The 24,204-nt window shown below is 44.5% G+C and overlaps 1 protein-coding gene across 1 annotated transcript in view; it reads left to right on the forward strand.

Annotated features, from left to right (window-relative positions):
- The window catches only part of LOC106568690 (pinopsin), a 111,632-nt gene that overhangs the window by 74,156 nt on the left and 13,272 nt on the right, over positions 1-24,204 (forward strand). Inside the window, exon 3 of the mRNA XM_014139251.3 lies at positions 6,774-7,007. Within this exon, the coding sequence (XP_013994726.3) occupies positions 6,774-7,007 (234 nt within the window). The remainder of the gene's footprint in view (positions 1-6,773; positions 7,008-24,204) is intronic.

Consider the following 24,204-nt stretch of genomic DNA (forward strand, 5'->3'; position numbering starts at 1 on the left):
ACGGTAGCGGCAACATTATGTACAAAATATGTAACAAAAATAAGTTGCACGTAAAACGTCTGCCTTCTTCTCCAGCGTCATTTTTACAACCTTTTCCCTCAGTAAGTTTAGACCTTTGCTTTTTACTTAAATGCAGCTTTTAGATTTATCTGTGATTCTTAATGTCCTTGCTTGTGGGTCAAATTGCTATTGATAGATATAAAGCTTTGCGTTATTTGATGGGTATAGGGACAATGACCCATGTAGCCTCATTGGTTGTGCTCTGAGGTGAGCCCTGGTGCAATGCTCCTGTTGTCCTGGCTGTCCACTCCAGTGGTGCTGAAATTGGCAGCTCACGTTATCCTTTCATCGGCTGACTGGCGTAGCTTTCATGGTTCTGAATCGATGTTACGGTGTGTGGTGTTTAAATGAGCACATCTTGGGCTACCAGTCTTTGTGGGGCTTTACTTCAACATCGCGTGCTTTCTTGTGTGCAAAGTTACAGTTGTTGTGTATATGGCTGCATTTCAGATAGGCCTACATTTCTTTTTACATGTTGTATGTTGCAGTAGTAGGACCAATACCGTGTGTAGCCTACTAAAAGAAGTAGGCAAACGTTCACTGTTATCATTCATTTGCATTACACACTGTCATTGTGTGATAGGCTATGGTAAAGGTGATGTCAATACTATGAAAATGACACAGCCTGCTTTTTCGCCCCCTACCTGCTCTCTCACTATAGTGTGTGTGTGTGTGTGTGTGTGTGTGTGTGTGTGTGTGTGTGTGTGTGTGTGTGTGTGTGTGTGTGTGTGTGTGTGTGTGTGTGTGTGAAACTCTCCCACACATAAAATATTGCGCACCTGGAGAAGTTGCGACTTGGTTACGCTCATTGCATAGTGTCACAAATTTGACAGCAATGTAGCCTATAGCTCTAATTATTGACGTTTAAGTTATGACGCCTGTAAGAAACTTTGATAGCTTAGTGTTGCGCATTCTGTCGAGCTGATCTGTGTGTGTTGGTAGGCTCTTACAGTACTGGGCATTGGCAGCCCACAGTTACATACAATTCAACACTTAAAGAAGTGCATTTGTGAGGTGGTGTCCCCATGTTTCTCCTTGCCTATTTTTTTTTTTTTACACCAAGTCCTCATAAACACTGTTTTGTATTTAGCTTATGAGGGCAATGGAGGTAAAACATAAGCCTGTATGTAGACCGCAATCACATTCAGACCTGCTGAGCGTCCATCACAGACATGGAAATTCTGTGCCAATGTGACACAGAAGACATCTTTCAGAGGTTTTTGTTCCCAGGAAGGGACACTCGTTTGGCACATACTATTTATTCTACTTTATTGACATTTCAGTCTCAGCCAGAGTGAAAAGGACCCCCTATACTTGGCATGCACATACACAGCACTCACAGACACTGCATCTGGATTAAAGTTAACACCACAATCTGTTGGCATAGATTTGTATACATTTTTTAATTGCACTGCACAACATAAAATGGCTTCAGTGCCTGCCAAGGGAATTCAAAAGATAATGCACTTATTAATGTCTACATTCATGTTTTTGCCACGTTTAAATTATATTACAGACAGAGTAATGTATACTTTTAGATTATATTATGTGAGCTAAACTATATACATATATATATAAAAACATTTCCCTTCAAGTATAATTTTTTAGGTTACTAATGTTACTACAACAACCAAAAAATACTTAAATACATGTAATTTTGTTCTTGAAACTTTTAATTGAAATACTGTAGAATTCCATTCATTCCTATGGAGGACTGCTCCTACTGGGGAGTGCCAATATGCCGACCTGTGGCTTCAAAGCCTGTTCGATGCGACATCATCTCGCTGAGTCTACCTTTAAAGGTACAAACTTTAGTAAGAGAACTAGTTCCCACATTTTCACTAACATTTCACCCTTTAGTTTTGTGGGATAATGGAATTGCTGACCATTGGTAACTATACCTAACGAATACTGCTCGCTGCCACAGATTTTTTTTTTTCTTTCTTCAGAGCAGTAGATGATATGAAGACAGTGAGTCAGACAGACAGATAAAGTGAGACAACACCTCTTATTGGCTACACCACACTGATCCTTGAAGGACATTTTGTCTACCTTTGTATCTCCCGTATTTCTGTCTTTCCAAGTCACTGAGCAGTCTTGATTTACCCAATCAGTCTTTAGATTGAACCCATTAATTGTCCTTTGCTCAGTGCTGACTCAGTGAAAGAGTCATGGAGACAGAAAGGAAAAACGTTATCTTCTGGATCAAAGCCCTGTTGGAGCCAAATCGAGAGTGTATCAAACATCCGAAGCCCTGCATTAAAAAAAGGATCTTAAAAAATATGGACAGAAGCCTTATGTCCAATGTCAATTTGGCATTACCTCTCTAACTCTGACCTTTTCTCACATGCTTTAAATATAATGGTCCATAACTTCTGTCTTAAAGAGTAGTGGAGTCTGCTGTTCAATCAGTGATGATAATCGATTAACTAAGTAGCATCGGGACAAAACAGTGGGCAGTGTCCCTTTTAGGCCTTGTGTTGTGCATGGAGAGTGAATAGTTAGCTTTTTTAGGGAAGTGCAAAGATGCTATGAGGTAGATGGGTGCAATCCTTACGAAGACACTGGTTTAAGGCAGTTAGCTCTTAGCCTTTTGGCGAAATCGGTCTCTGCCCCTAGGCAAAGCTGAAAAATATTGCTTATAATGCAGAAGGGTCAAGAACAGAATGAATAGGCCCAAGCAGTCATTACTTTAACCGATAGGACAAATTACTGGAAATTCCCACTGCAAACAGAATAATTATGGTCATGTTTAGGAACAATTTATATAAAAAAATACTTTGAAATGTGATAGTACTCCCCTGCTCGCTAGTGCCTAGTTCTCCCACACACATAACCCATAATACAAAGGGGAGCTGGAAGAGGCCTCCAACATTTATCAAATCATCACAGTGTTGTCTTTAGAGAGACAGTGGGAGAGATCGACTGAGAAACCTGGTCTCAGAGCATTACGTATTATTCTGTATGTAAATCCGAGATGCCCTTTTAGTAAGATATGTTACTTTTCGTATGGTATTTATTAATTTGTGGATGACCATAACCCATTTCGTATTTATGTTTAATTTTTAAATGTAACCTTTATTTAACAAGGCAAGTCAGTTAACCTGTTATGGCTAGGGGGCAGTATTTTCACAGCCGGATAAAAAACGTACCCGATTTAATCTGATTATTACTCCTGCCCAGAAACTAGAATATGCATATAATTATTAGCTTTGGATAGAAAACACTCCAAAGTTTCTAAAACTGTTTGAATGGTGTCTGTGAGTATAACAGAACTCATTTGGCAGGCCAAAACCTGAGAAGATTCCATGCAGGAAGTGCCCTGTCTGACAATTTCTTGCCCTTCTTGATTATCTCTATCCATTACAGAGGATCTCTGCTGTTACGTGACACTTCCTACGGCTCCCATGGGCTCTCAGAAGGCGGCAAAAAGCTGAATCGTGGCTTTGCAGGCTCTGGTTGAAAAAAAAGTAGCGCGTTTGGGTAGTGGCTGGTTACAGTACTGTGAGACTCTGGCACGTGCCCGCGTCAACCCCATGCTTTGTTTTCTTTCGTCTGTTTACCTAAACGCAGATTCCCGGTCGGAATATTATTGCTTTTTTATGAGAAAAATGGCATAAAAATTGATTTTAAACAGCGGTTGACATGCTTCGAAGTACGGTAATGGAATATTTAGAAATCTTTTGTCACGAAATGCACCATGCTCGTGACCCTTATTTACACTTCGGATAGTGTCTTGAACGCACGAACAAAACGCCGCTGTTTGGATATAACTATGGATTATTTTGAACCAAACCAACATTTGTTATTGAAGTAGCAGTCCTGGGAGTGCATTCTGACGAAGAACACCAAAGGTAATCAAACTTTTCTAATAGTATATCTGACTTTGGTCAGGGCTAAACTTGGTGGGTGTCTAAATAGCTAGCCGTGATGGCTGGGCTATCTACTCAGAATATTGCAAAATGTGCTTTCACCGAAAAGCTATTTTAAAATCGGACACCTTGATTGCACAAAGGAGTTCTGTATCTATAATTCTTAAAATAATTGTTATGTTTTTTGTGAACGTTTATCGTGAGTAATTTAGTAAATTCACCGGAGGTTTGCGGGGGGTATGCTAGTTCTGAACGTCACATGCTAATGTAAAAAGCTGGTTTTTGATATAAATATGAACTTGATTGAACAAAACATGCATGTATTGTATAACATAATGTCCTAGGTGTGTCATCTGATGAAGATCATCAAAGGTTAGTGCTGCATTTAGCTGTGGTTTTGTTTTTTGTGACATTATATGCTAGCTTGAAAAATGGGTGTCTGATTATATCTGGCTGGGTACTCTGCTGACATAATCTAATGTTTTGCTTTCGCTGTAAAGCCTTTTTGAAATCGGACAGTGTGGTAGTCATATGTTTGAAAAATTGAAGTTTTTGTATTTTAGAGGAATTTGTAATTCGCGCCACGCCTATCATTGGATATTGGAGCAGGTGTTCCGCTAGCGGAACGTCTAGATGTAAGAGGTTAAGAACAAATTCTTATTTACAATGACGGCCTACACCGGCCAAATCCGGACAACTCTGGGCCAATTGTGCACCGCCCTATGGGACTCTCAATCACGGCTGGTTGTGATACAGCCTGGATTCGAACCAGGGTGTCTATAGTGATGCCTCTAGCACTGAGATACAGTGCCTTAGACCACTGCGCCACTCGGGAGCCCCCTGAGTGGTGTATGATACACTATATATATAAAAGTATGTGGACACCCCTTCAAATTAGTGGATTCTGCTATTTCAGCCATACCCGTTGCTGACATGTTTATAATATCAAGCACACATCTATGCAATCTCCATAGACAAACATTGGCAGTAGAATGGCCTTAATGAAGAGCTCAGTTACTTTCAACATGACACCATCATAGGATGCCACCTTTCCAACAAGTCAGTTTGTCAAGTTTCTGCCCTGTTAGAGCTCCCGCCGTGGAAACGTCTAGGAGCATCAACGACTCAGCCGCAAAGCGGTCGGCCACACAAGTGCACAGAATGGGACCGCCAATAGTGCATAAAAATCGTCTGTCCTCAGTTGCAACACTCACTGCCGATTTCCAAGCTGCCTCTGGAAGCAACGTCAGCACAATCAATATTCGTTGGGAGCTTCATGAAATGGGTTTCCATGGCCAAGCAGCCTAAGATCACCATGCGCAATGCCATGCGTCGACTGGGGTGGTGTAAAGCTCGCCGCCATTGGACTGAAGCAGTGGAAATGCGTCCTCTGGAGTGATGAATCACGCTTCACCATCTGGCAGTAAGACGAACGAATCTGGGTTTGGCGGATGCCAGGATAACGCTACCTGCCCCCAATGCATAGTGCCAACTGTAAAGTTTGGTGGAGGAGGAATAATGGTCTGGGGCTGTTTTTCATGGTTTGGGCTAGGCCCCTTAGTTCCAGTGAAGGGAAATCTTAAACGCTACAGCATACAATGACATTCTAGACAATTTTGGAATGAGATGTTCAACGAGCAGGTGGCCACATACTTTTGGTCAGGTAGTGTATGTTATGAATTACAATTCATATTATATGTTACGAATTTGCAAAACATGCAATATGTTATGAAATTTCAAAACGTATGATATGTTATGAATTCTAGCTAGGTGCCTAACGTTACCTAGCTTGCTAATGTTAGCTAGGCTGGGGCTTAGGGGTTAGGTTTAAGTTTAGGAGTTAGGTTAAAGGGTTAGCTAAAAACATGAAGATCAGGGGAAGGGTTAGCTAACATACTAAAAAAGCTAAAAAGTAGTAAGTAGTGGAAAGTTGCTAAATAGCTAAAATTCTAAAGTTGTTCCTGATGAGATTCGAACACGCAACCCTCCGTTCATTTTTGCCTTACGAAACCATCTGTCTTATGTAACCATACCAAACGTAACATATACTATATGTAGCTCACGGATTTCAGTACAGAATAATACGAAATGCTCTGAGACCAGGTTGGACTGAGAGTGAATCTCGCTACCATGATTAGCTGCCATGAGAATAGTGATTAATGGCTGAAACCCGAAAGTTGTTTTATGTTTTAGTAATGTTTTTTGTTGTTGTTTGGGTGGGTGAAAACACTCCTATCCCCTTAATTATGTCTGCACTGCAGCCTTTTGAAACCTGGTTCCTGCCGAAGTGTCTGTCTCTGTGGCAACTTGAGTGACAGGGGATGATGGACGGTCATCGGGGAAACAGTGCAGATAGTCAAATATAAACAGCTCATGTTTGTGCAGAGCAAGAGGCCCAGCGGGCTTTGTGTGTGTGTGTTTCTATGGCCACGACAAGATGGGTGACATTTAGCCCTGATGTCTCAGTGTGCCTCCCAATGGAGATGCCAAGATTCGAACCCTGTTTACATTTTGGGAAAAATGTTAAGAAATTAGGATTCCTGTCGCACACCAGTACCTAAATAGACAATGCACTCTGTCAGAACATGCATGTCTGGGAAAAGTGGTCGATGGTGGGCCACTCGATCTCATTTCTTTCGCTTTGTTTCTCTGATTCCACTGTCAGTGCATTCCCTGTGTCTGATGAGCAAGAGTGACATTCCAGATGTTGCTCTCTCTCACTCGTTGTCTTTCTCTTCCTCTGTTACCCCTTTTCCTCTGGTCTCTTTCTTCGACTGCACATTCCTTCCTCTAATCTCCTTCCTTGCATCTTCTCTACTTCCCTGCTTATTGCCTCCCCAGGTTAGCGGCATCAACACAGCTATGAGCAGGAAGAGGGAGCACCGTGTTCTTGTCATGGTAGTCACCATGGTGCTAGTGTACCTGATGTGCTGGATGCCCTACGGGGTCATGGCCTTGCTGGCCACCTTCGGACGCCCCAGCCTGATCACCCCTGAGGCCAGCATTGTCCCCTCAGTCTTAGCCAAAACCAGCACGTTCATCAACCCCATTATCTATATCTTCATGAACAAGCAGGTAAGATATATAATCATGGTCATAATGTAATAGTCATACTTACAAAATTCCCAGGTTTTCCAGAAAAGGGTGGCTAATTTGAACACTTTTTGGTTTACTACATGATTCCATATGTGTTATTTCATACTTTTGATGTTTTCACTATTATTCTACAATGTAGAAAATAGCAAAAATAAAGAAAAACTCTTGAATGAGTAGGTGTGTCCAAACTTTTGACTGGCACTGTACATTACCTGACTGTCATAATGTAACATTTGCCCGATGTCAACTACATCTTCACAAACAGGTGAGAGAAACTTCGTAATCATCCACACGAATTATGCAGATAAGTTACAAAATAATTATCTAAAGTGGGTGAATCCTCACTACAGAAACAATGAGAAAGAAAAGAAAAGTGAGAGAAATAGGGTTCACTGGTAAACAGCTGTGAGCTGTGGGCATAACATTGTGTTGGATAAAATCCACAAAGAAATGGTTAATTGACCACATAATCAACATTTTACAATAGCCATCTGTCTCCGGACTGGAACCCCATTGAAAATGTGTGGTTTGAATTAAAGAGGGCAGTCCATAAACGCAGACGAAGGATATCAAGGATTTGGAAAGATTATGTTTGGAGGAATGGTCAAGATCCCTACCAATGCTTTCTCCCATCTCATAAAACCTTTTATAAATGTCACAGTTTTGTTATCCTCGCAAGGGGAGGGTGCTGGAGTATTGAAAACGGGAGGCAATCATTTTGAGATGTTAATGACTTGTTCAACAAAATCTCTTTGTCAGAGTGTGCGCAACTGGTCGAAGGAAGTCAGGTGCAGGAGAGCAGAGATAAGTGAACAGGCACACTTTATTCAGGCAGAGGAAAATAGCCTGATGCAACTGCTTCACAACTCTCCGGCCCAAGGAAAAAAGCGAAGCGCACAAATTACACAAATAGGTACAAATAACAAAACCACGGGTTACAACAATACCCGCCGTAAAACCAGCCTGAAGCGTCACACACGTAAAGAACGAACAATACCACACACAGACACGGGGGGAACAGAGGATAATATACACGTAGAGTAATGAGGGGATGTAAACCAGGTGTGTGGGAAAACAAGACAAAACAAATGGAAAATGAAAGGTGGAGCGGTGATGGCTAGAAGACCGGTGACGTCGACCGCCGAACGCCGCCCAAACAAGGAGAGGGACCGACTTCGGTGGGAGTCGTGACACTCTTTCACTGGGCAATTGTATTAGTATAAAATACACTGAACAAAAATATAAACGCAACATGCAACAATTTCAAAGATTTTACTGAATCAGTATATTGAAATAAATTCATTAGGCTTTAATCTATGGATTTCACATGACTGGGAATACAGATATGACTCTGTTGGTCACAGATACCTCAAAAATAAAAGTATGGGCGTGGATCAGAAAAACAGTCAGTATCTGGTGTGACCCCATTTTCCTCATGCAGCGCGACACAACTTCACGTAGAGTTTATCAGGCTGTTGATTGTGGCCTGTGGAACCTTGTCCCACTCCTCCGCAATGGCTGTGTGAAGTTCCTGGATATTGGAGGGAACTGGAACACGCTGTCGTACACATCGATCCAGTGCATCCCAAACGTGCTCAATGGGTGACATGTCTGGTGAGCATACAGGCCATGGAATAACTGGGACATTTTCAGCTTCCAGGAATTGTGTACAGATCCTTGCGACATGAGGCAGTGCACTATCATTCGAGTTTCTACTTTTACAAATCCACCTTTCCAGAAATAAGTCTCTCACTGTTGCCGCTTGTCATAGACCCCCCTCAGCCCCCAGCTGTGCCCTGGACACTATATGTGAATTTATTGCCCCTCATCTATCTTCAGATTTCGTACTGTTAGGTGACCTAAACTGAGATATGTTTAGCACCCTGGCCATCCTACAATCTAAGCTAGATGCCTTCAATCTCACACAAATTATCAAGGAACCTACCAGGTACAACCCTAAATCCGTAAACATAGGCACCTTCATAGATACCATCCTGACCAACTTGCCCTCTAAATACACCTCTGCTGTCTTCAACCAGGATCTCAGCGATTACTGCCTCATTGCCTGCATCCGTAATGGGCCCGAGGTTAAACGACCACCCCTCATCACTGTCAAACGCTCTCTAAAATACTTCAGTGGGCAGGCCTTTCTAGTCGACCTGGCCCGGGTATCCTGGAAGGATATTGACCTCATCCCATCATCCCATCATGCCTGGTTATTCTTTAAAATCGCTTTACTCACCATCTTAAATGAGCATGCCCCATTCAAAAAATGCAGAACTAAGAACAGCTGTAGCCCTTAGTTCACTCCAGACTTGACTGCCCTTGACCAGCACAAAAACATCCTGTGGCGTACTGCATTAGCATCGAATAGCTCCCGTGATATGTAACTTTTCAGGGAAGTCAGGAACCAATATACACTGTCAGTTAGGAAAGCTAAGGCTAGCTTTTTCAAACAGAAATTTGAATCCTGTTGCACAAATTTCAAAAAGTTTGGGACACTGTAAAGTCCATGGAGAATAAGATTACCTCCTCCCAGCTGCCCACCGCACTGAGGCTAGGAAATACCGTCACCACCAATAAATCTACGACAATCAAGAATTTCAATAAGCATTTTTCTATGGCTGGCCATGCTTTCCACCTGGCTACCCCCTACACCGCCCAACAGTTCTGCACCCCCCGCAGCAACTTGCCCAAGCCCCCCCCCCCCCCCCAAGCCACCCCTATTACTATACTAGCCTGTTCAACTTCTCTTTCATATCGTTTGAGATCCCTAAAGATTGGAAAGCTGCCGCGGTTATCCCCCTTTTCAAAGGGGGAGACACTCTAGATCCAAACTGTTACAGACCTATATCCACCCTACCCTGCCTTTCTAAGGTCTTCCAAAGCCAAGTTAACAAACAGATTACCGACCATTTTGAATCCCACTGTACCTTCTCCACTATACAATCTGGTTTCACAACTGGTCATGGGTGCACCTCAGCCACGCTCAAGGTCCTAAACGATAGCATAATCGCCATAGATAAAAGACAGTCCTGTGCGGCCGTTTTCATCGACCTGGCCAAGGCTTTCGACTCTGTCAATCACCACATTCTTATCGGCAGACTCAATAGCCTTGGTTTCTCAAATGACTGCCTCGCCTGATTCACCACCTACTTCTCAGATTGAGTTCAGTGTGTCAAATCAGAGGGCCTGTTGTCCGGACCTCTGGCAGTCTTTATGGGTGTGCCAAAGGGTTAAATTCTTGGCCCTACTCTTTTCTCTGTATATATCATTGATGTCGCTCTTGCTGATGGTGATTCTCTGATCCACCTCTACGCAGACGACATCATTCTGTATACATCTGGCCCTTCCTTGGACACTGTGCTAACAAACCTCCAAACGAGCCTCAATGCCATACAACACTCTTTCTGTGGCCTCCAACAACTTAAATGCTAGTAAAACTAAATGCATGCTCTTCAACCGATTACTGCCCGCACTTGCCCGCCCGACTAGCATCACTCTCTGGATGGTTCTGACTTAGAATATGTGGACAACCACAAATACCTAGGTGTCTGGTTACACTGTAAACTCTCCTTCCAGACTTACATTAAGCATCTCCAATCCAAAATTATATCTAGAATCAGCTTCCTATTTCGCAACAAAGCCTCCTTCACTCATGCTGCCAAACATACCCTCGTAAAACTGACTATCCTACCGATCCTTGACTTCGGCGATGTCATTTACAAAATAGCCTCCAACACTCTACTCAGCAAATTGGATGTAGTCTATCACAGTGCCATCCGTTTTGTCACCAAAGCCCCATATACTACCCACCACTGCGACCTGTATGCTCTTGTTGCCTGGCCCTCTATACATATTCGTCACGCATCCCACTGGCTCCAGGTCATCTATAAGTCTTTGCTAAAGCCCTGTCTTATCTCAGCTCACTGGTCACGATACACCCACCCGTAGCACACGCTCCAGCAAGTATATTTCACTCGTCATCCCCAAAGCCAACACCTCTTTGGCCACCTTTCCTTTCAGTTCTCTGCTGCCAGTGACTGGAACGAATTGCAAAAATCACTGTAGCTGGAGTCCTATATCTCCCTCTCTAATTTTAAGCATCAGCTGTCAGAGCAGCTTACCGATCACGGTACCTGTACACACCCCATCTGTAAATAGCACACCCAATTACCTCATCCCCATATTGTTATTTTTTCCCCCCTCGTTTGCACCCCAGTATCTCTACTTGCACATCATCATCTGTCACTCCAGTGTTAATGCTAAATTGTCACTATTTCGCCACTATGGCCTTTTTATTGCCTTACCTCCCTAACCTTAGTACATTTGCACACACTGTACATAGATTCTTCTATTGTGTTTTGACTGTATGTTTGTTTATCCCATGTGTAACTTTGTTGTTTTTGTCGCACAGCTTTGCTTTATCTTGGCCAGGTGCAGTTGTAAATGAGAACTTGTTCTCAACTGTTAAATAAAGGTGAAAGAATTTTTTTTTTTAAATCATGCAGAAAGATTGTGTTCGGTGTCCATACTTTATGCCAGCATGGGGCACAACATTGACATCAGCAAACCGCTCGTCCACACGACGCCATACACGTCTACCATTTCCCGGTACAGTTGAAACCGGGATTCGTCCGTAAAGAGCACACCTCTCCAGCATGCGAGAGGCCATCGAAGGTTGAAGTCGGTTACGACGCCGAACTGCAGTCAGGTCAAGACCCCGGTGAGGATGACAAGCACACAGATGAGCTTCCCTGAGATGGTTTCTGACAGTTTGTGCAGAAATTCTTCGGTTGTGCAAACCCACAATTTCATCAGCTGTCTGGGTGGCTGGTCTCAGACAATCCTACAGGTGAAGATGCAGGATGTGGAGGTCCTGGGCTGGCATGGTTACACGGTTGTGAGGCCGGTTGGACGTATTGACAAATTCTCTAAAACGACATTGGAGGCGGCTTATGGAGTAGAAATGAACATTACATTCTATGGCAACAGCTCTAGTGGACATTCTTGCATTCAGCATGCCAATTTCACGGTCCCTCAAAACTTGAGTCATCTGTGGCATTGTGTTGTGTGACAAAACTGAACATTTTAGAGTGGCCTTTTATTGTCTGTCCCCAACACAAGGTGCACCTGTGTAATGATCATGCTGTTTAATCAGCTTCTTGATATGCCACACCTGTCAGGTGGATGGATTATCTTGACAAAGGAGAAATGCTCACTAACAGGGATGTAAACACATTTGTGTTCAAAATTTGAGAGAAATAAACTGTATGGGACATTTCTGGGATATTTTATTTTAGCTCATGAAACATGGAACCAACACTTTACATGTTGCTTTTATATTGTTCTTCAGTATAATATATATATATATATTTTAAATTGAGCATACAATATAGCTCAGTATTTGTATTATCCATGCCCCTTCATCTTCCCCAAATAAATGAACTGCTACTAAATATGGTATACGAATAACAGAGATTTACTAAATCAATTAGATGTTTACTTATCAAGAAATAGTACATACAAACACCAGTACCTGGTTTCCCTTCCATATTGAAATCAAGAATAAATAAATAATAAATGAGAAATAAACCAGCTTACTGCTCTACAATGTCACATGAAATGTACAGTAGCTAGGGTGGACCAATTTCTTTTGCAGATTCTCAAATGAAAATGAAAACAAAAGTTGGTTCTGGAAGTATTGTGATTATTTGGTTGCATAAACATGATGTGTGCTTTAACCCCACAATTTTGGCCTAAATAAAGAGGATAGGTTGCTGCTGTTGGTCAGTGGTCAGAGTCTGGGAAACAAGCAGGCTGCCTCTGACTGGGAGAGAAACAGGCTTGCTTAAGCCTACAGCCTGAGGTTCGTAGAAACAACCCTTGTCTAAATCTGTAGCCTACTTGAAATTAGATGTTTTAAGGTTTATAATACTACCAAAGTGCCCAATATAACCGTTACCAATTACCACTCTTTTGAAAAATGCGCATTCTCACTTTCTCCATTTAAAAAACCATAATTTGTGCTTATGAATTTACCATGTTACATTTGACTGTACTATTTTAAATGTTCCAAGTTAGCCTTCCCTCCACAAACCAAGGCTTTGGAGGACCACGCCAAACCAAAAGCATAATTAGCGGCGGGGGGGGGGGGGGGGTCCAATCAGAAAACGAGGAAATGAGTACCACTGTGTGGTGTAAAAGACACAGAAAGCCAGTAGTTGTCTGACGCTTTATGTTGGAAAAATAATTTCCTATCAATCAAATCAATCATGGTATATTACTGAGGACGTCAAATTGACCTGTCTCTAATATTGGATCGGGCATGACCCCCGTCCTCCCGCAAGTTAAGCGCTTTACTGTGAGACATGGTCATTGACATTTTAGCATGGTACTCCTCACATCTGTCACCTAGTCAATGCTCCTAATTTCTATGTGAAGACGTCTCCATTCCATCTTAGGCCATGTCTGCTGATGAATTTCGTCTATGATGTTGAACCTTCATTAGAGCGTTGACGGTCCGTTACTGTATATCCTTATAAGCAAACAGCCAATCAATCGGAGACAATCAACATATTTAGAGGAGGTCATCTACTAAAATTATTAATAGGAGACATGGCATCTTCCTCACCAACGACTCAACCCAGAATGCAGTAACGACCAACTCTCTGCCTTGACAGGGGATTTCACCTTCACAGTCCTTCTCTCTAGAAATTGGTCATACACCCGGTTCAACCATTTATTTTCACCAGCTTACCCTATGTTTGCTATGATAAAGTTATGATGTACTGCATATAGGTAAATTCATTACTGATCTGTTTCACCTGTCTTGTGCTTGTCTCCACCCCCCACCAGGTGTCTCCCATTTGTCCCCATTATCTCCTGTGTATTTACATCTGCATTTTCTGTTTGTCTGTTGCCAGTTCGTCTTGTCCCGTCAAGTCCTACCAGCATGTTCCCATGTTTCCTGTGCTCTAGTTTTTCCCCAGTTCTGCCCTTTCTGCCTGTCCTGTACCTGCCTGACTCTGATTTAGATTACGACTCTTTGCCTGCCTTGACATTCCGATTGCCTGCCGTCCTGTACCTGGCTGAATCTAATTTGGATTACGACCCTTTGCCTGCCTTTTGCCTGCCCCTTGTACTGTAATAAACTCTGAGACTCGTACTATCCACCTCCTGTGTGTGCATCTGGGTCCTAGCCTGAGTGCTGATAAGAAGCACCAATTGACTTTGTTTTCTCTTTGTCAATGAGACAGCATTTCTCTCTCAACGAGACCAACGGTCAAAAATAAATGGTTGATCTTCTATCTTTACCAACTTGTGAAACTTCCTGCACCTTCAGCATCTGGTGTGGGACAGAATATTTAACAACCCACCTAGTGCTTGTCCACTATTTCTGATAAGATCGCTCTAATCAAATGTATTGGCTACACTGTGATGTTATCCGATTGGTAGTGTTCCATTATCAACTTGTCAAACTAACTCAAATTATCAGCTGGTCTTACTGTGGGCATAGTGGATGAAGAAGGTACAAAAATAGGGTATTTCTCTGAATGCAGCTATCGTTAGGGACTTTATTATACCCAGAAACACCTAGGCAGTGCCAACTTAGAGGAGGGAAACTTCTGTAACTCAATCACAAGTACTGCCACATTGTAGATTGTGTGTGCATGTATACAAAGCACATTTGAGAACAGGGCTACCTAAATTCTATCAGCATATTGATTGCATTACGCGCAGGGGTAATACACTCAATCACTGCTACTCTAACTTCGGCGATGCATACAAAGCCCTCCTCCGCCCTCCATTCGGCAAAATTGACCCCGACGCCATTTTGCTCCTACCATCTTATAGGCAGAAAGTCAAACAAGATGTACCAGTGACTAGAACCATTCAATGCTAGTCTGACCAATCGGAATCCACGCTTCAAGATTGTTTTGATCACGCGGACTGGAATATGTTCCGGTCAGCCTCAGAGAACAACATTGACCTATACGATGACTGTGAGTGAGTTTATAAAGAAGTGCATTGGAGATGTTGTACCCACTGTGACTATTAAAACCTACCCTAACCAGAAACCATGGATGGATGGCGGCATTCGCGCAAAACTGAAAGTGCTAACCATTGCATTTAACCATGGAAAGAGGTCTGGGAATATGGCTGAATATAAACAGTGTAGTTATTCCCTCCACAAGGCAATGAAACAAGCGAAATGCTGATACAGGGACAAAGTGGAGTCACAATTCAACGACTCAGACATGAGACGTATGTGGCAGGGTCTACAGGAAATCACGGACTACGTGAGTAAAACATTTAAATGTGTTAACACCTCGCAAGGCTGCTTAGCTGCATCCTCAGAGCATGCGCAGACCAGCTGGCTGGTGTGTTTACGGACATATTCAATTGCTCCCTATCCCAGTCTGTTGTCCCCACATGCTTCAAGATGGCCACCATTGTTCCTGTACCCAAGAAGGCAAAGATAACTGAACTAAATGACTACCGCCCCGTAGCACTCACTTCTGTCATCATGAAGTGCTTTGAGAGACGAGTCAAGGATCATATCACCTCCACCTTACCGGCCACCCTAGACCCACTTCAGTTTGTAAACCACCCCAACAGGTCCACAGACGACGCAATCGCCATCACACTGCACACTGTCCTATCCTATATGGACAAGTGGAATACCTATGTAAGAATGCTGTTCATTTGACTACAGCTCAGCATTCAACAACATAGTACCCTCCAAGCTCATCATCAAGCTGGAGACCCTGGGTCTCAACCCCGCCCCATGTAATTGAGTCCTGGACTTTCTGACAGGCTGCCCCCAGGTGGTGAAGGTAGGAAACAACATTTCCACTTTGCTAACCCTCAACACTGGGGCCCCACAAGGGTGCATGCTCAGCTCCCTCCTGTACTCCCTGTTCACCCACGACTGCGTGGTCATGCACGCCTCCAACTCAATCATCAAGTTTGTAGACGACACAACAGTAGTGGGCTTGATTACCAACAACAACGAGACAGCCTACATGGAGGAGGTGAGGGCACTCGGAGTGTGGTGTCAGGAAAACAACCTCTCACTCAACATCAACAAAACAAAGGAGATGATCGTGGACTTCAGGAAACAGCAGCGGGAGCATCCCCCTATCCACATCCAAGGGACAGCAGTGGAGAAGGTGAAAAGTTTTACATTCCTCGGCGTACACATCACAGACAAACTAAAATGGTCCACCCACATAGACAGTGTGGTGAAGAAGGTGCAACAGCGCCTCTTCAACCTCAGGAGGCTGAAGAAATTTGGCTTGTCACCAAAACCCTGACATACTTTTACAGATAAACAATCAAGAGCATCCTGTCGGGCTGTATCACAGCCTGGTACGGAAACTGCTCCGTCCACAACCGCAAGGCTCTCCAGAGGGTGGTGCGGTCTACACAACGCATCACCGGGGGCAAACTACCTGCCCTCCATGACACCTAGAGCAACTGATGTCACAGGAAGGCCAAAAAGATCATCAAGAACTCAACTACCCAAGCCACTGCCTGTTCACACCGTTACCATCTAGAAGGCGAGGTCAGTACAGACATTACCCAAATAATTGATCAGGTATAGACCCTGGTATATATTGTGATATACAGTGAGGGGAAAAAGTATTTGATCCCCTGTTGATTTTGTACGTTTGCCCACTGACAAAGAAATGATCAGTCTATAATTTTAATGGCAGGTTTATTTGAACAGTGAGAGACAGAATAACAACAAAAAAATCCAGAAAAACGCATGTCAAAAATGTTATAAATTGATTTGCATTTTAATGAGGGAAATAAGTATTTGACCCCCTCTCAATCAGAAAGATTTCTGGCTCCCAGGTGTCTTTTATACAGGTAACGAGCTGAGATTAGGAGCTCACTCTTAAAGGGAGTGCTCCGAATCTCAGTGTGTTACCTGTATAAAAGACACCTGTCCACAGAAGCAATCAATCAATCAGATTCCAAACTCTCCACCATGGCCAAGACCAAAGAGCTCTCCAAGGATGTCAGGGACAAGATTGTAGACCTACACAAGGCTGGAATGGGCTACAAGACCATCGCCAAGCAGCTTGGTGAGAAGGTGACAACAGTTGGTGCGATTATTCGCAAATGCAAGAAACACAAAAGAACTGTCAATCTCCCTCGGCCTGGGGCTCCATGCAAGATCTCACTTCGTGGAGTTGCAATGATCATGAGAACGGTGAGGAATCAGCCCAGAACTACATGGGAGGATCTTGTCAATGATCTCAAGGCAGCTGGGACCATAGTCACCAAGAAAACAATTGCTAACACACTATGCCGTGAAGGACTGAAATCCTGCAGCGCCCGCAAGGTCCCCCTGCTCAAGAAAGGACATATACATGCCCATCTGAAGTTTGCCAATGAACATCTGAATGATTCAGAGGACAACTGGGTGAAAGTGTTGTGGTCAGATGAGACCAAAATGGAGCTATTTGGCATCAACTCAACTCGCCGTGTTTGGAGGAGGAGGAATGCTGCCTATGACCTATGACCAAAACATTATGCTTTGGGGATGTTTTTCTGCTAATGGGACAGGACAACTTCACCGCATCAAAGGGACGATGGACGGGGCTATGTACCATCAAATCTTGGGTGAGAACCTCCTTCCCTCAGCCAGGGCATTGAAAATGGGTCGTGGATGGGTATTCCAGCATGACACTGACCCAAAACACATGGCCAAGGCAACAAAGGAGTGGCTCAAGAAGAAGCACATTAAGGTCCTGGAGTGGCCTAGCCTGTCTCCAGACCTTAATCCCATAGAAAATCTGTGGAGGGAGCTGAAGGTTCGAGTTGCCAAACGTCAGCCTTGAAACGTTAATGACTTGGAGAAGATCTGCAAAGAGGAGTGGGACAAAATCCCTCCTGAGATGTGTGCAAACCTGGTGGCCAACTACAAGAAACGTCTGACCTCTGTGATTGCCACCAAGTACTAAGTCATGTTTTGCAGAGAGGTCAAATACTTATTTCCTCATTAAAATGCAAATCAATTTATAACATTTTTGACATGTGTTTTTCTGGATTTTTTTGTTGTTATTCTGTCTCGCACTGTTCAAATAAACCTACCATTAAAATTATAGACTGATCATTTCTTTGTCAGTGGGCAAACGTACAAAATCAGCAGGGGATCAACTACTTTTTTCCCTGTAACGCCCTGACCATAGTGAGGAGTTTTTGTTCTCTATTTTGGTTAGGCCAGGGTGTTACATGGGTGGGCATTCTATGTTTATTTTTCTATGTTGGTTTGGCTCTTTGATTTGGCCATGTGTGGCTCTCAATTAGGAACAGCTGTAGATCGTTGTTGCTGATTGAGAGTCATACATAGGCAGCCTGTTTTTCCTTTGGGGTTTGTGGGTGATTGTTTTCTGTGTCGAGTTATTCCTGACAGGACTGTTTGGCTGTCGTTTCTTTTTGTGTTTCGTTTGTAGTGTTCTTTCATTTATTAAAATTCCTAATGATGAACACATCCTCCGCTACACCTTGGTCTCTTTCTGACGACGGCCGTTACAGAATCACCCACCAACAACGGACCAAGCAGCGGAGGAAGGAGCAGCAACAGGAGAAGAGCATTCAGGATTCCTGGAAGTGGGAGGAATTACTGGACGGAGAAGGACCATGGGCTCAAGCTGTGGAATATCGCCACCCGCAGTGGGAGATCGAGGCAGCGATAGCTGAGAGATGCTGGTATGAGGCAAGGGAGCGCAACAGGCACGAGAGGCAGCCCCAAAACATTTTTTTGGGGGGGCACACGGGGAGTGTGGCCGAGTCAGGTTGGAGACCTGAGCCAACTCCCCGTGCTTACTGGAAGCAGTGTGGTACTGGTCAGGCACCGTGTTATGCTGTGAAGCGCACGGTGTCTCCAGTGCGCGTTCATAGCCCGGTGCGCTATAGGCCAGCCCCCCGCAAGTGCCATGCGAGAGTGGGCATCGAGCCAGGTCGGAGTGTTCCAGCTCAGCGCATCTGGTCTCCGGTGCGCTGTCTCGGTCCAGGCTATCCTGCACCGGCGCTGCGCACTGTGTCTCCGGGGCGCTGGGAGGGCTCAGTTCGGCCTATGCCTGCGCTCCGCCCGTGCCGGGCCGGGCAAAAGTAGGCATTCAGCCTGGAGTATGGGTGGCAAGCCTACGTACCAGAACTCCAGTGCTCCCCCACAGCCCGGTTTATCATGTGCCTCCTCCTCGGACCAGGCCTCCAGTGGGTCTCTCCAGCCTGGTCTATCCTGTGCCTCCTCCCAGGACCAGGCCTCCAGGGGGTCTCTCCAGCCTGGTCTATCCTGTGCCTCCTCCCAGGCCAGGCCTCCAGTGGGTCTCCCCATCCTGGTACATCCTGTGCCTCCTCGGACCAGGCCTCCTGCGGGTCTCCCCAGCCTGGTGAGTCCTGTGCCTGCGCCCAGAGCCAGGCCTCCTGCATGTCTCCCCAGCCTGGTGAATCCTGGGCCAGAGCCGCCCGCCAGTCCGGAGCCGCCAGAGCCGCCCGCCAGTCCGGAGCCGCCAGAGCCGCCCGCCTGTCCGGAGCCGCCAGGGTCACCGCCAGTCCTCCGGCGCAGCCAGGGACGCCACTTAAGTGGGCTAAGCCGAGGGTGGAGCGGAGTCCATGGCCCGCACCAGAGCCGCCACCGTAGGAAGGCCCACCCGGACCCTCCCCTTTAGTGTCAGGTTTTGTGGCCGGAGTCCGCACCTTTGGGGGGGGGGGGGGGGGGGGGGGTACTGTAACACCCTGGCAATAGAGAGGAGTTTTTGTTCTCTATTTTGGTTAGGCCAGGGTGTTACATGGGTGGGCATTCTATGTTTATTTTTCTATGTTGGATTGTTTCTTTGATTTGGCCGTGTGTGGCTCTCAATCAGGAACAGCTGTAGATCGTTGTTGCTGATTGAGAGTCATACATAGGCAGCCTGTTTTTACTTTGGGGTTTGTGGGTGATTGTTTTCTGTGTAGAGTTAATCCTGACAGGACTGTTTGGCTGTCGTTTCTTTTCGTGTTTCGTTTGTTTGTAGTGTTCTTTCATTTATTAAAATTCCTAATGATGAACACATCCTCCGCTGCACCTTGGTCTCTTTCTGAAGACGGCCGTTACATTCCCTCACTGTATCTTCCTCTGCTCCCTTGTTTGTGTTATTGTTACCAAATGTATTCCCCTCACGGACAGATAAAACAGAGTGTATTTTTGTTGAATTATTCAGAAGGTTTTATTTGTGGTAGTGGGAGATTGGCCGTGAGCTCCAGAAAAAAGTGTGATGAAAGGTTTGACTATTCGGAAATAAAAGTTCAGACATGAATGCCTTTTTGTGTTTGTTGGACAGCAAAGAACAAAGTTTCCGAAGTTAAGATTATTTAAAAGAGTATTGTTTTGCAGGTGGAAAATTATTGAATCCCCTTAAGGGATGTAAAACTTTGCCATTCTGTCTTATTAATGGCCTTGGCGCATCTTGGTGTCCCTTTCAGAGTTATTAATTGCGGTAAAGCCTTGTTTACATGCATTTGCTTTCCTTCTGTCTTAATGATGAAGGGCTGGATCGTGGCTGCATTAATTCTGAGTATGATTAATCACATCGCTTTTTACTGATGTGTTCTGCTTCACACTGTTTCACGCAGTCATCTCTTTTCATCAAAGGGGTCAGAATAAGTGGTAAGTAAAGCACTGTCAGCTTGTTTCAGTGTGTGTATAACACTAAGACAGTGGCTGTTTATCGTGTAGCGCTGGAGATGGAAGAATCCCAGGGCGGGATGACGTTGTCTAGTGGACACAGGCATGTCATGAGTTTTGACTGGAAATACAATACATTGTTTAAACTTTGTTTAGTGAACTGGAGCATGTCATCTTGTATGAGACTTGTATGAGACTTGTATGAGACTCATAAATAAAAGAAAACCTCAATATAACTTGAAGTATTCAGTAAAATAATATGGCTAACACAATCGTCATCCTTATATCCATAGCTCAAAGGCAAATGGATGTTCAGGTGACAATCTAAAATAAGTGTATGATATCAGTAATATGTAGGCGGAAGGTAGCCCAGAGGTTAGAGAGCCGAGCCAGCAACAAGATAATTGCCCATTCGAATCCCAGGTCAGATGAGAAAAATCTGGTGGGAAATGAGCCGACCACCAGAGGGTTGGCATCAGTATCCTAGCTGCCATCTTCAGCTTTTGTGCCCTTGAGTAAGGCACTTAACTGCTCACTGGGCGCAGTGTGTGTGTGTTTGTAATAGGCATTCCAGACTTGATTTGGCTCCATTCATGTAAAAGAGACGGCTCATTTGGCTCCCAAAGTCATGCCCCCCTTTCATCATGGGGGAACATGGCTCCCAAACGGTTCTTCGTTCAAAATGCTTAAAAATTCACCTAGAACCATGAAAAAAATGCAAATCTCCAATGTAAAGCCCCAAAAGTAAGCTACCATTATGTCAGATCGTGAAATGCGTGTTCAAATACATTTTTAACTGGCCAAATTATTAGATGGCCTGCAAAGATTGTTTTTACACTGACGAGCTCTCCCCACTATTTATTGTTTCTGTAGTGAGGATGCACCCACTTTAGATAACTATTTTGTAACTTATCTGCAGAAAAACGTTGTGTGGAGCTCAAATAGCAGTAGTAGCAGTATGCAAATCAGGGAGCCACTGATGCGATTAGTTTCCTGACATTCGCCAAAATGATTCATTCAAAAAGAACCGTTCGTTTGCGAATGACAATCAAATCAAATCAAATGTATTTATATAGCCCTTCTTACATCAGCTGATATCTCAAAGTGCTGTACAGAAACCCAGCCTAAAACCCCAAACAGCAAGCAATGCAGGTGTAGAAGCACGGTGGCTAGGAAAAACTCCCAAAACCTAGGAAGAAACCTAGAGAGGAACCAGGCTATGAGGGATGGCCAGTCCTCTTCTGGCTGTGCCGGGGTGGAGATTATAACAGAACATGGCCAAGATGTTCAAATGTTCATAAATGACCAACATGGTCAAATAATAATAATCATAGTAGTTGTCGAGGGTGCAACAAGTCAGCAACTCAAGAGTAAGTGTCAGTTGGCTTTTTCATAGCCGATCTTTGAGAGTATCTCTACCGCTCCTGCTGTCTCTAGAGAGTTGAAAACAGCAGGTCTGGGACAGGTAGCACGTCCGGTGAACTGGTCAGGGTTCCAGCAGGTCGGGGACAGCAGGTCGGGGACAGCAGGTCTGGGACAGGTAGCTCGTCCGGTGAACAGGTCAGGGTTCCATAGCAGCAGGCAGAACAGTTGAAACTGGAGCAGCAGCATGGCCAGGTGGATTGGGGACAGCAAGGAGTCATCATGCCAGGTAGTCCTGAGGCATGGTCCTAGGGCTCAGGTCCTCCGAGAGAGAGAAAGAAAGAAAGAGAGAGAGAAAGAGAGAATTAGAGAGAGCATATTTAAATTCACACAGGACACCGGATAAGACAAGAGAAATACTCCAGATGTAACAGACTGATCCTAGCCCCCCGACACAAACTACTGCAGCATAAATACTGGAGGCTGAGACAGGAGGGGTCAGGAGACACTGTGGCCCCATCCGATGAAACCCCCAGACAGGGCCAAACAGGCAGGATATAACCCCACCCACTTTGCCAAGCTGGAGGCTTGGCAATAACCCCACACCACTGGAGGGATATCTCCAACCACCAACTTACCATCCTAAGACAAGGCCGAGTATAGCCCACAAAGATCTCCGCCACGGCACAACCCAAGGGGGGGCGCCAACCCAGACAGGAAGACCACGTCAGTGACTCAACCCACTCAAGTGACGCACCCCTCCTAGGGACGGCATGGAAGAACACCAATAAGCCAGTGACTCAGCCCCTGTAATAGGGTTAGCGGCAGAGAATCCCAGTGGAGAGAGGGGAACCGGCCAGCCAGAGACAGCAAGAGCGGTTCGTTGCTCCAGCCTTTCCGTTCACCTTCACACCCCTGGGCCAGACTACACTTAATCATAGGACCTACTGAAGAGATGAGTCTTCAGTAAAGACTTAAAGGTTGAGACCGAGTCTGCATCTCTCACATGGGTAGGCAGACCATTCCATAAAAATGGAGCTCTATAGGAGAAAGACCTGCCTCCAGCTGTTTGCTTAGAAATTCTAGGGACAATTAGGAGGCCCGCGTCTTGTGACCGTAGTGTACGTGTAGGTATGTACGGCAGGACCAAATCGGAAAGATAGGTAGGAACAAGCCCATGTAATGCTTTGTAGGTTAGCAGTAAAACCTTGAAATCAGCCCTTGCCTTAACAGGAAGCCAGTGTAAGGAGGCTAGCACTGGAGTAATATGAGCCGTATTTAGCACTAACTGAAGTTTATTTAGTGCTTTATCCGGGTAGCCGGAAAGTAGAGCATTGCAGTAGTCCAACCTAGAAGTAACAAAAGCATGGATACATTTTTCTGCATCATTTTTGGACAGAAAGCTTCTGACACACACACAATCACTAGTGTGTGTGTGTGTGTGTGTGTGTGTGTGTGTGTGTGTGTGTGTGTGTGTGTGTGTGTGTGTGTGTGTGTGTGTGTGTGTGTGTGTGTGTTTGTGTGTCTGTGTTGGGTGGAAAACAATGAAAAACAAATGTCTTCTTGTAAAACCAATAGTGGTTATACTTGTATGGTATTATCCCCAGGACCAAGTTTGGGAAACGCTGCCATAAGATATGAGAGAGAGAGAAACCTTGACTTCTTGTAAACTATTTCCTACACCAGTCCAACATTACGTGTATCAAGTGCAACATTTACTCAACAGTAAAACACTGGTGTTCCGAGTTGAATACCCTCTATGTCTTCACTGAAGGTGTTTTGCTCACAAGTTTAATATTAATGCAAGATATATTTAGATATAATGGTATGTCATGACAGTACGAATGCTCCACTGTCCCTTCCTGGCACTTTCAATTATACATTCTCCTCCCCGTGTATCCCACCAATGGCTGACCTTTCAGGAAGATTTGAGCCCACTCATCCACTCAACTGAGACACGAATGTCCTGTATGTCATTTTCAGTCTTCAATTCCTCCCAGCCCGTTACTATGGAAACTGTGAGTTGAGGCGAGTTGAAGACTAAAAATGCTGTACAGATACAAGTGGCGGCATGTGTTTGTCCCATGAAGACCTATGGTAACAATTATCAGAGAAGACAGATCATTGCCC

This window comes from Salmo salar, chromosome 14 (assembly GCF_965601325.2).
Source record: "Salmo salar chromosome 14, fSalSal1, whole genome shotgun sequence".
Taxonomy (NCBI): domain Eukaryota; kingdom Metazoa; phylum Chordata; class Actinopteri; order Salmoniformes; family Salmonidae; genus Salmo; species Salmo salar.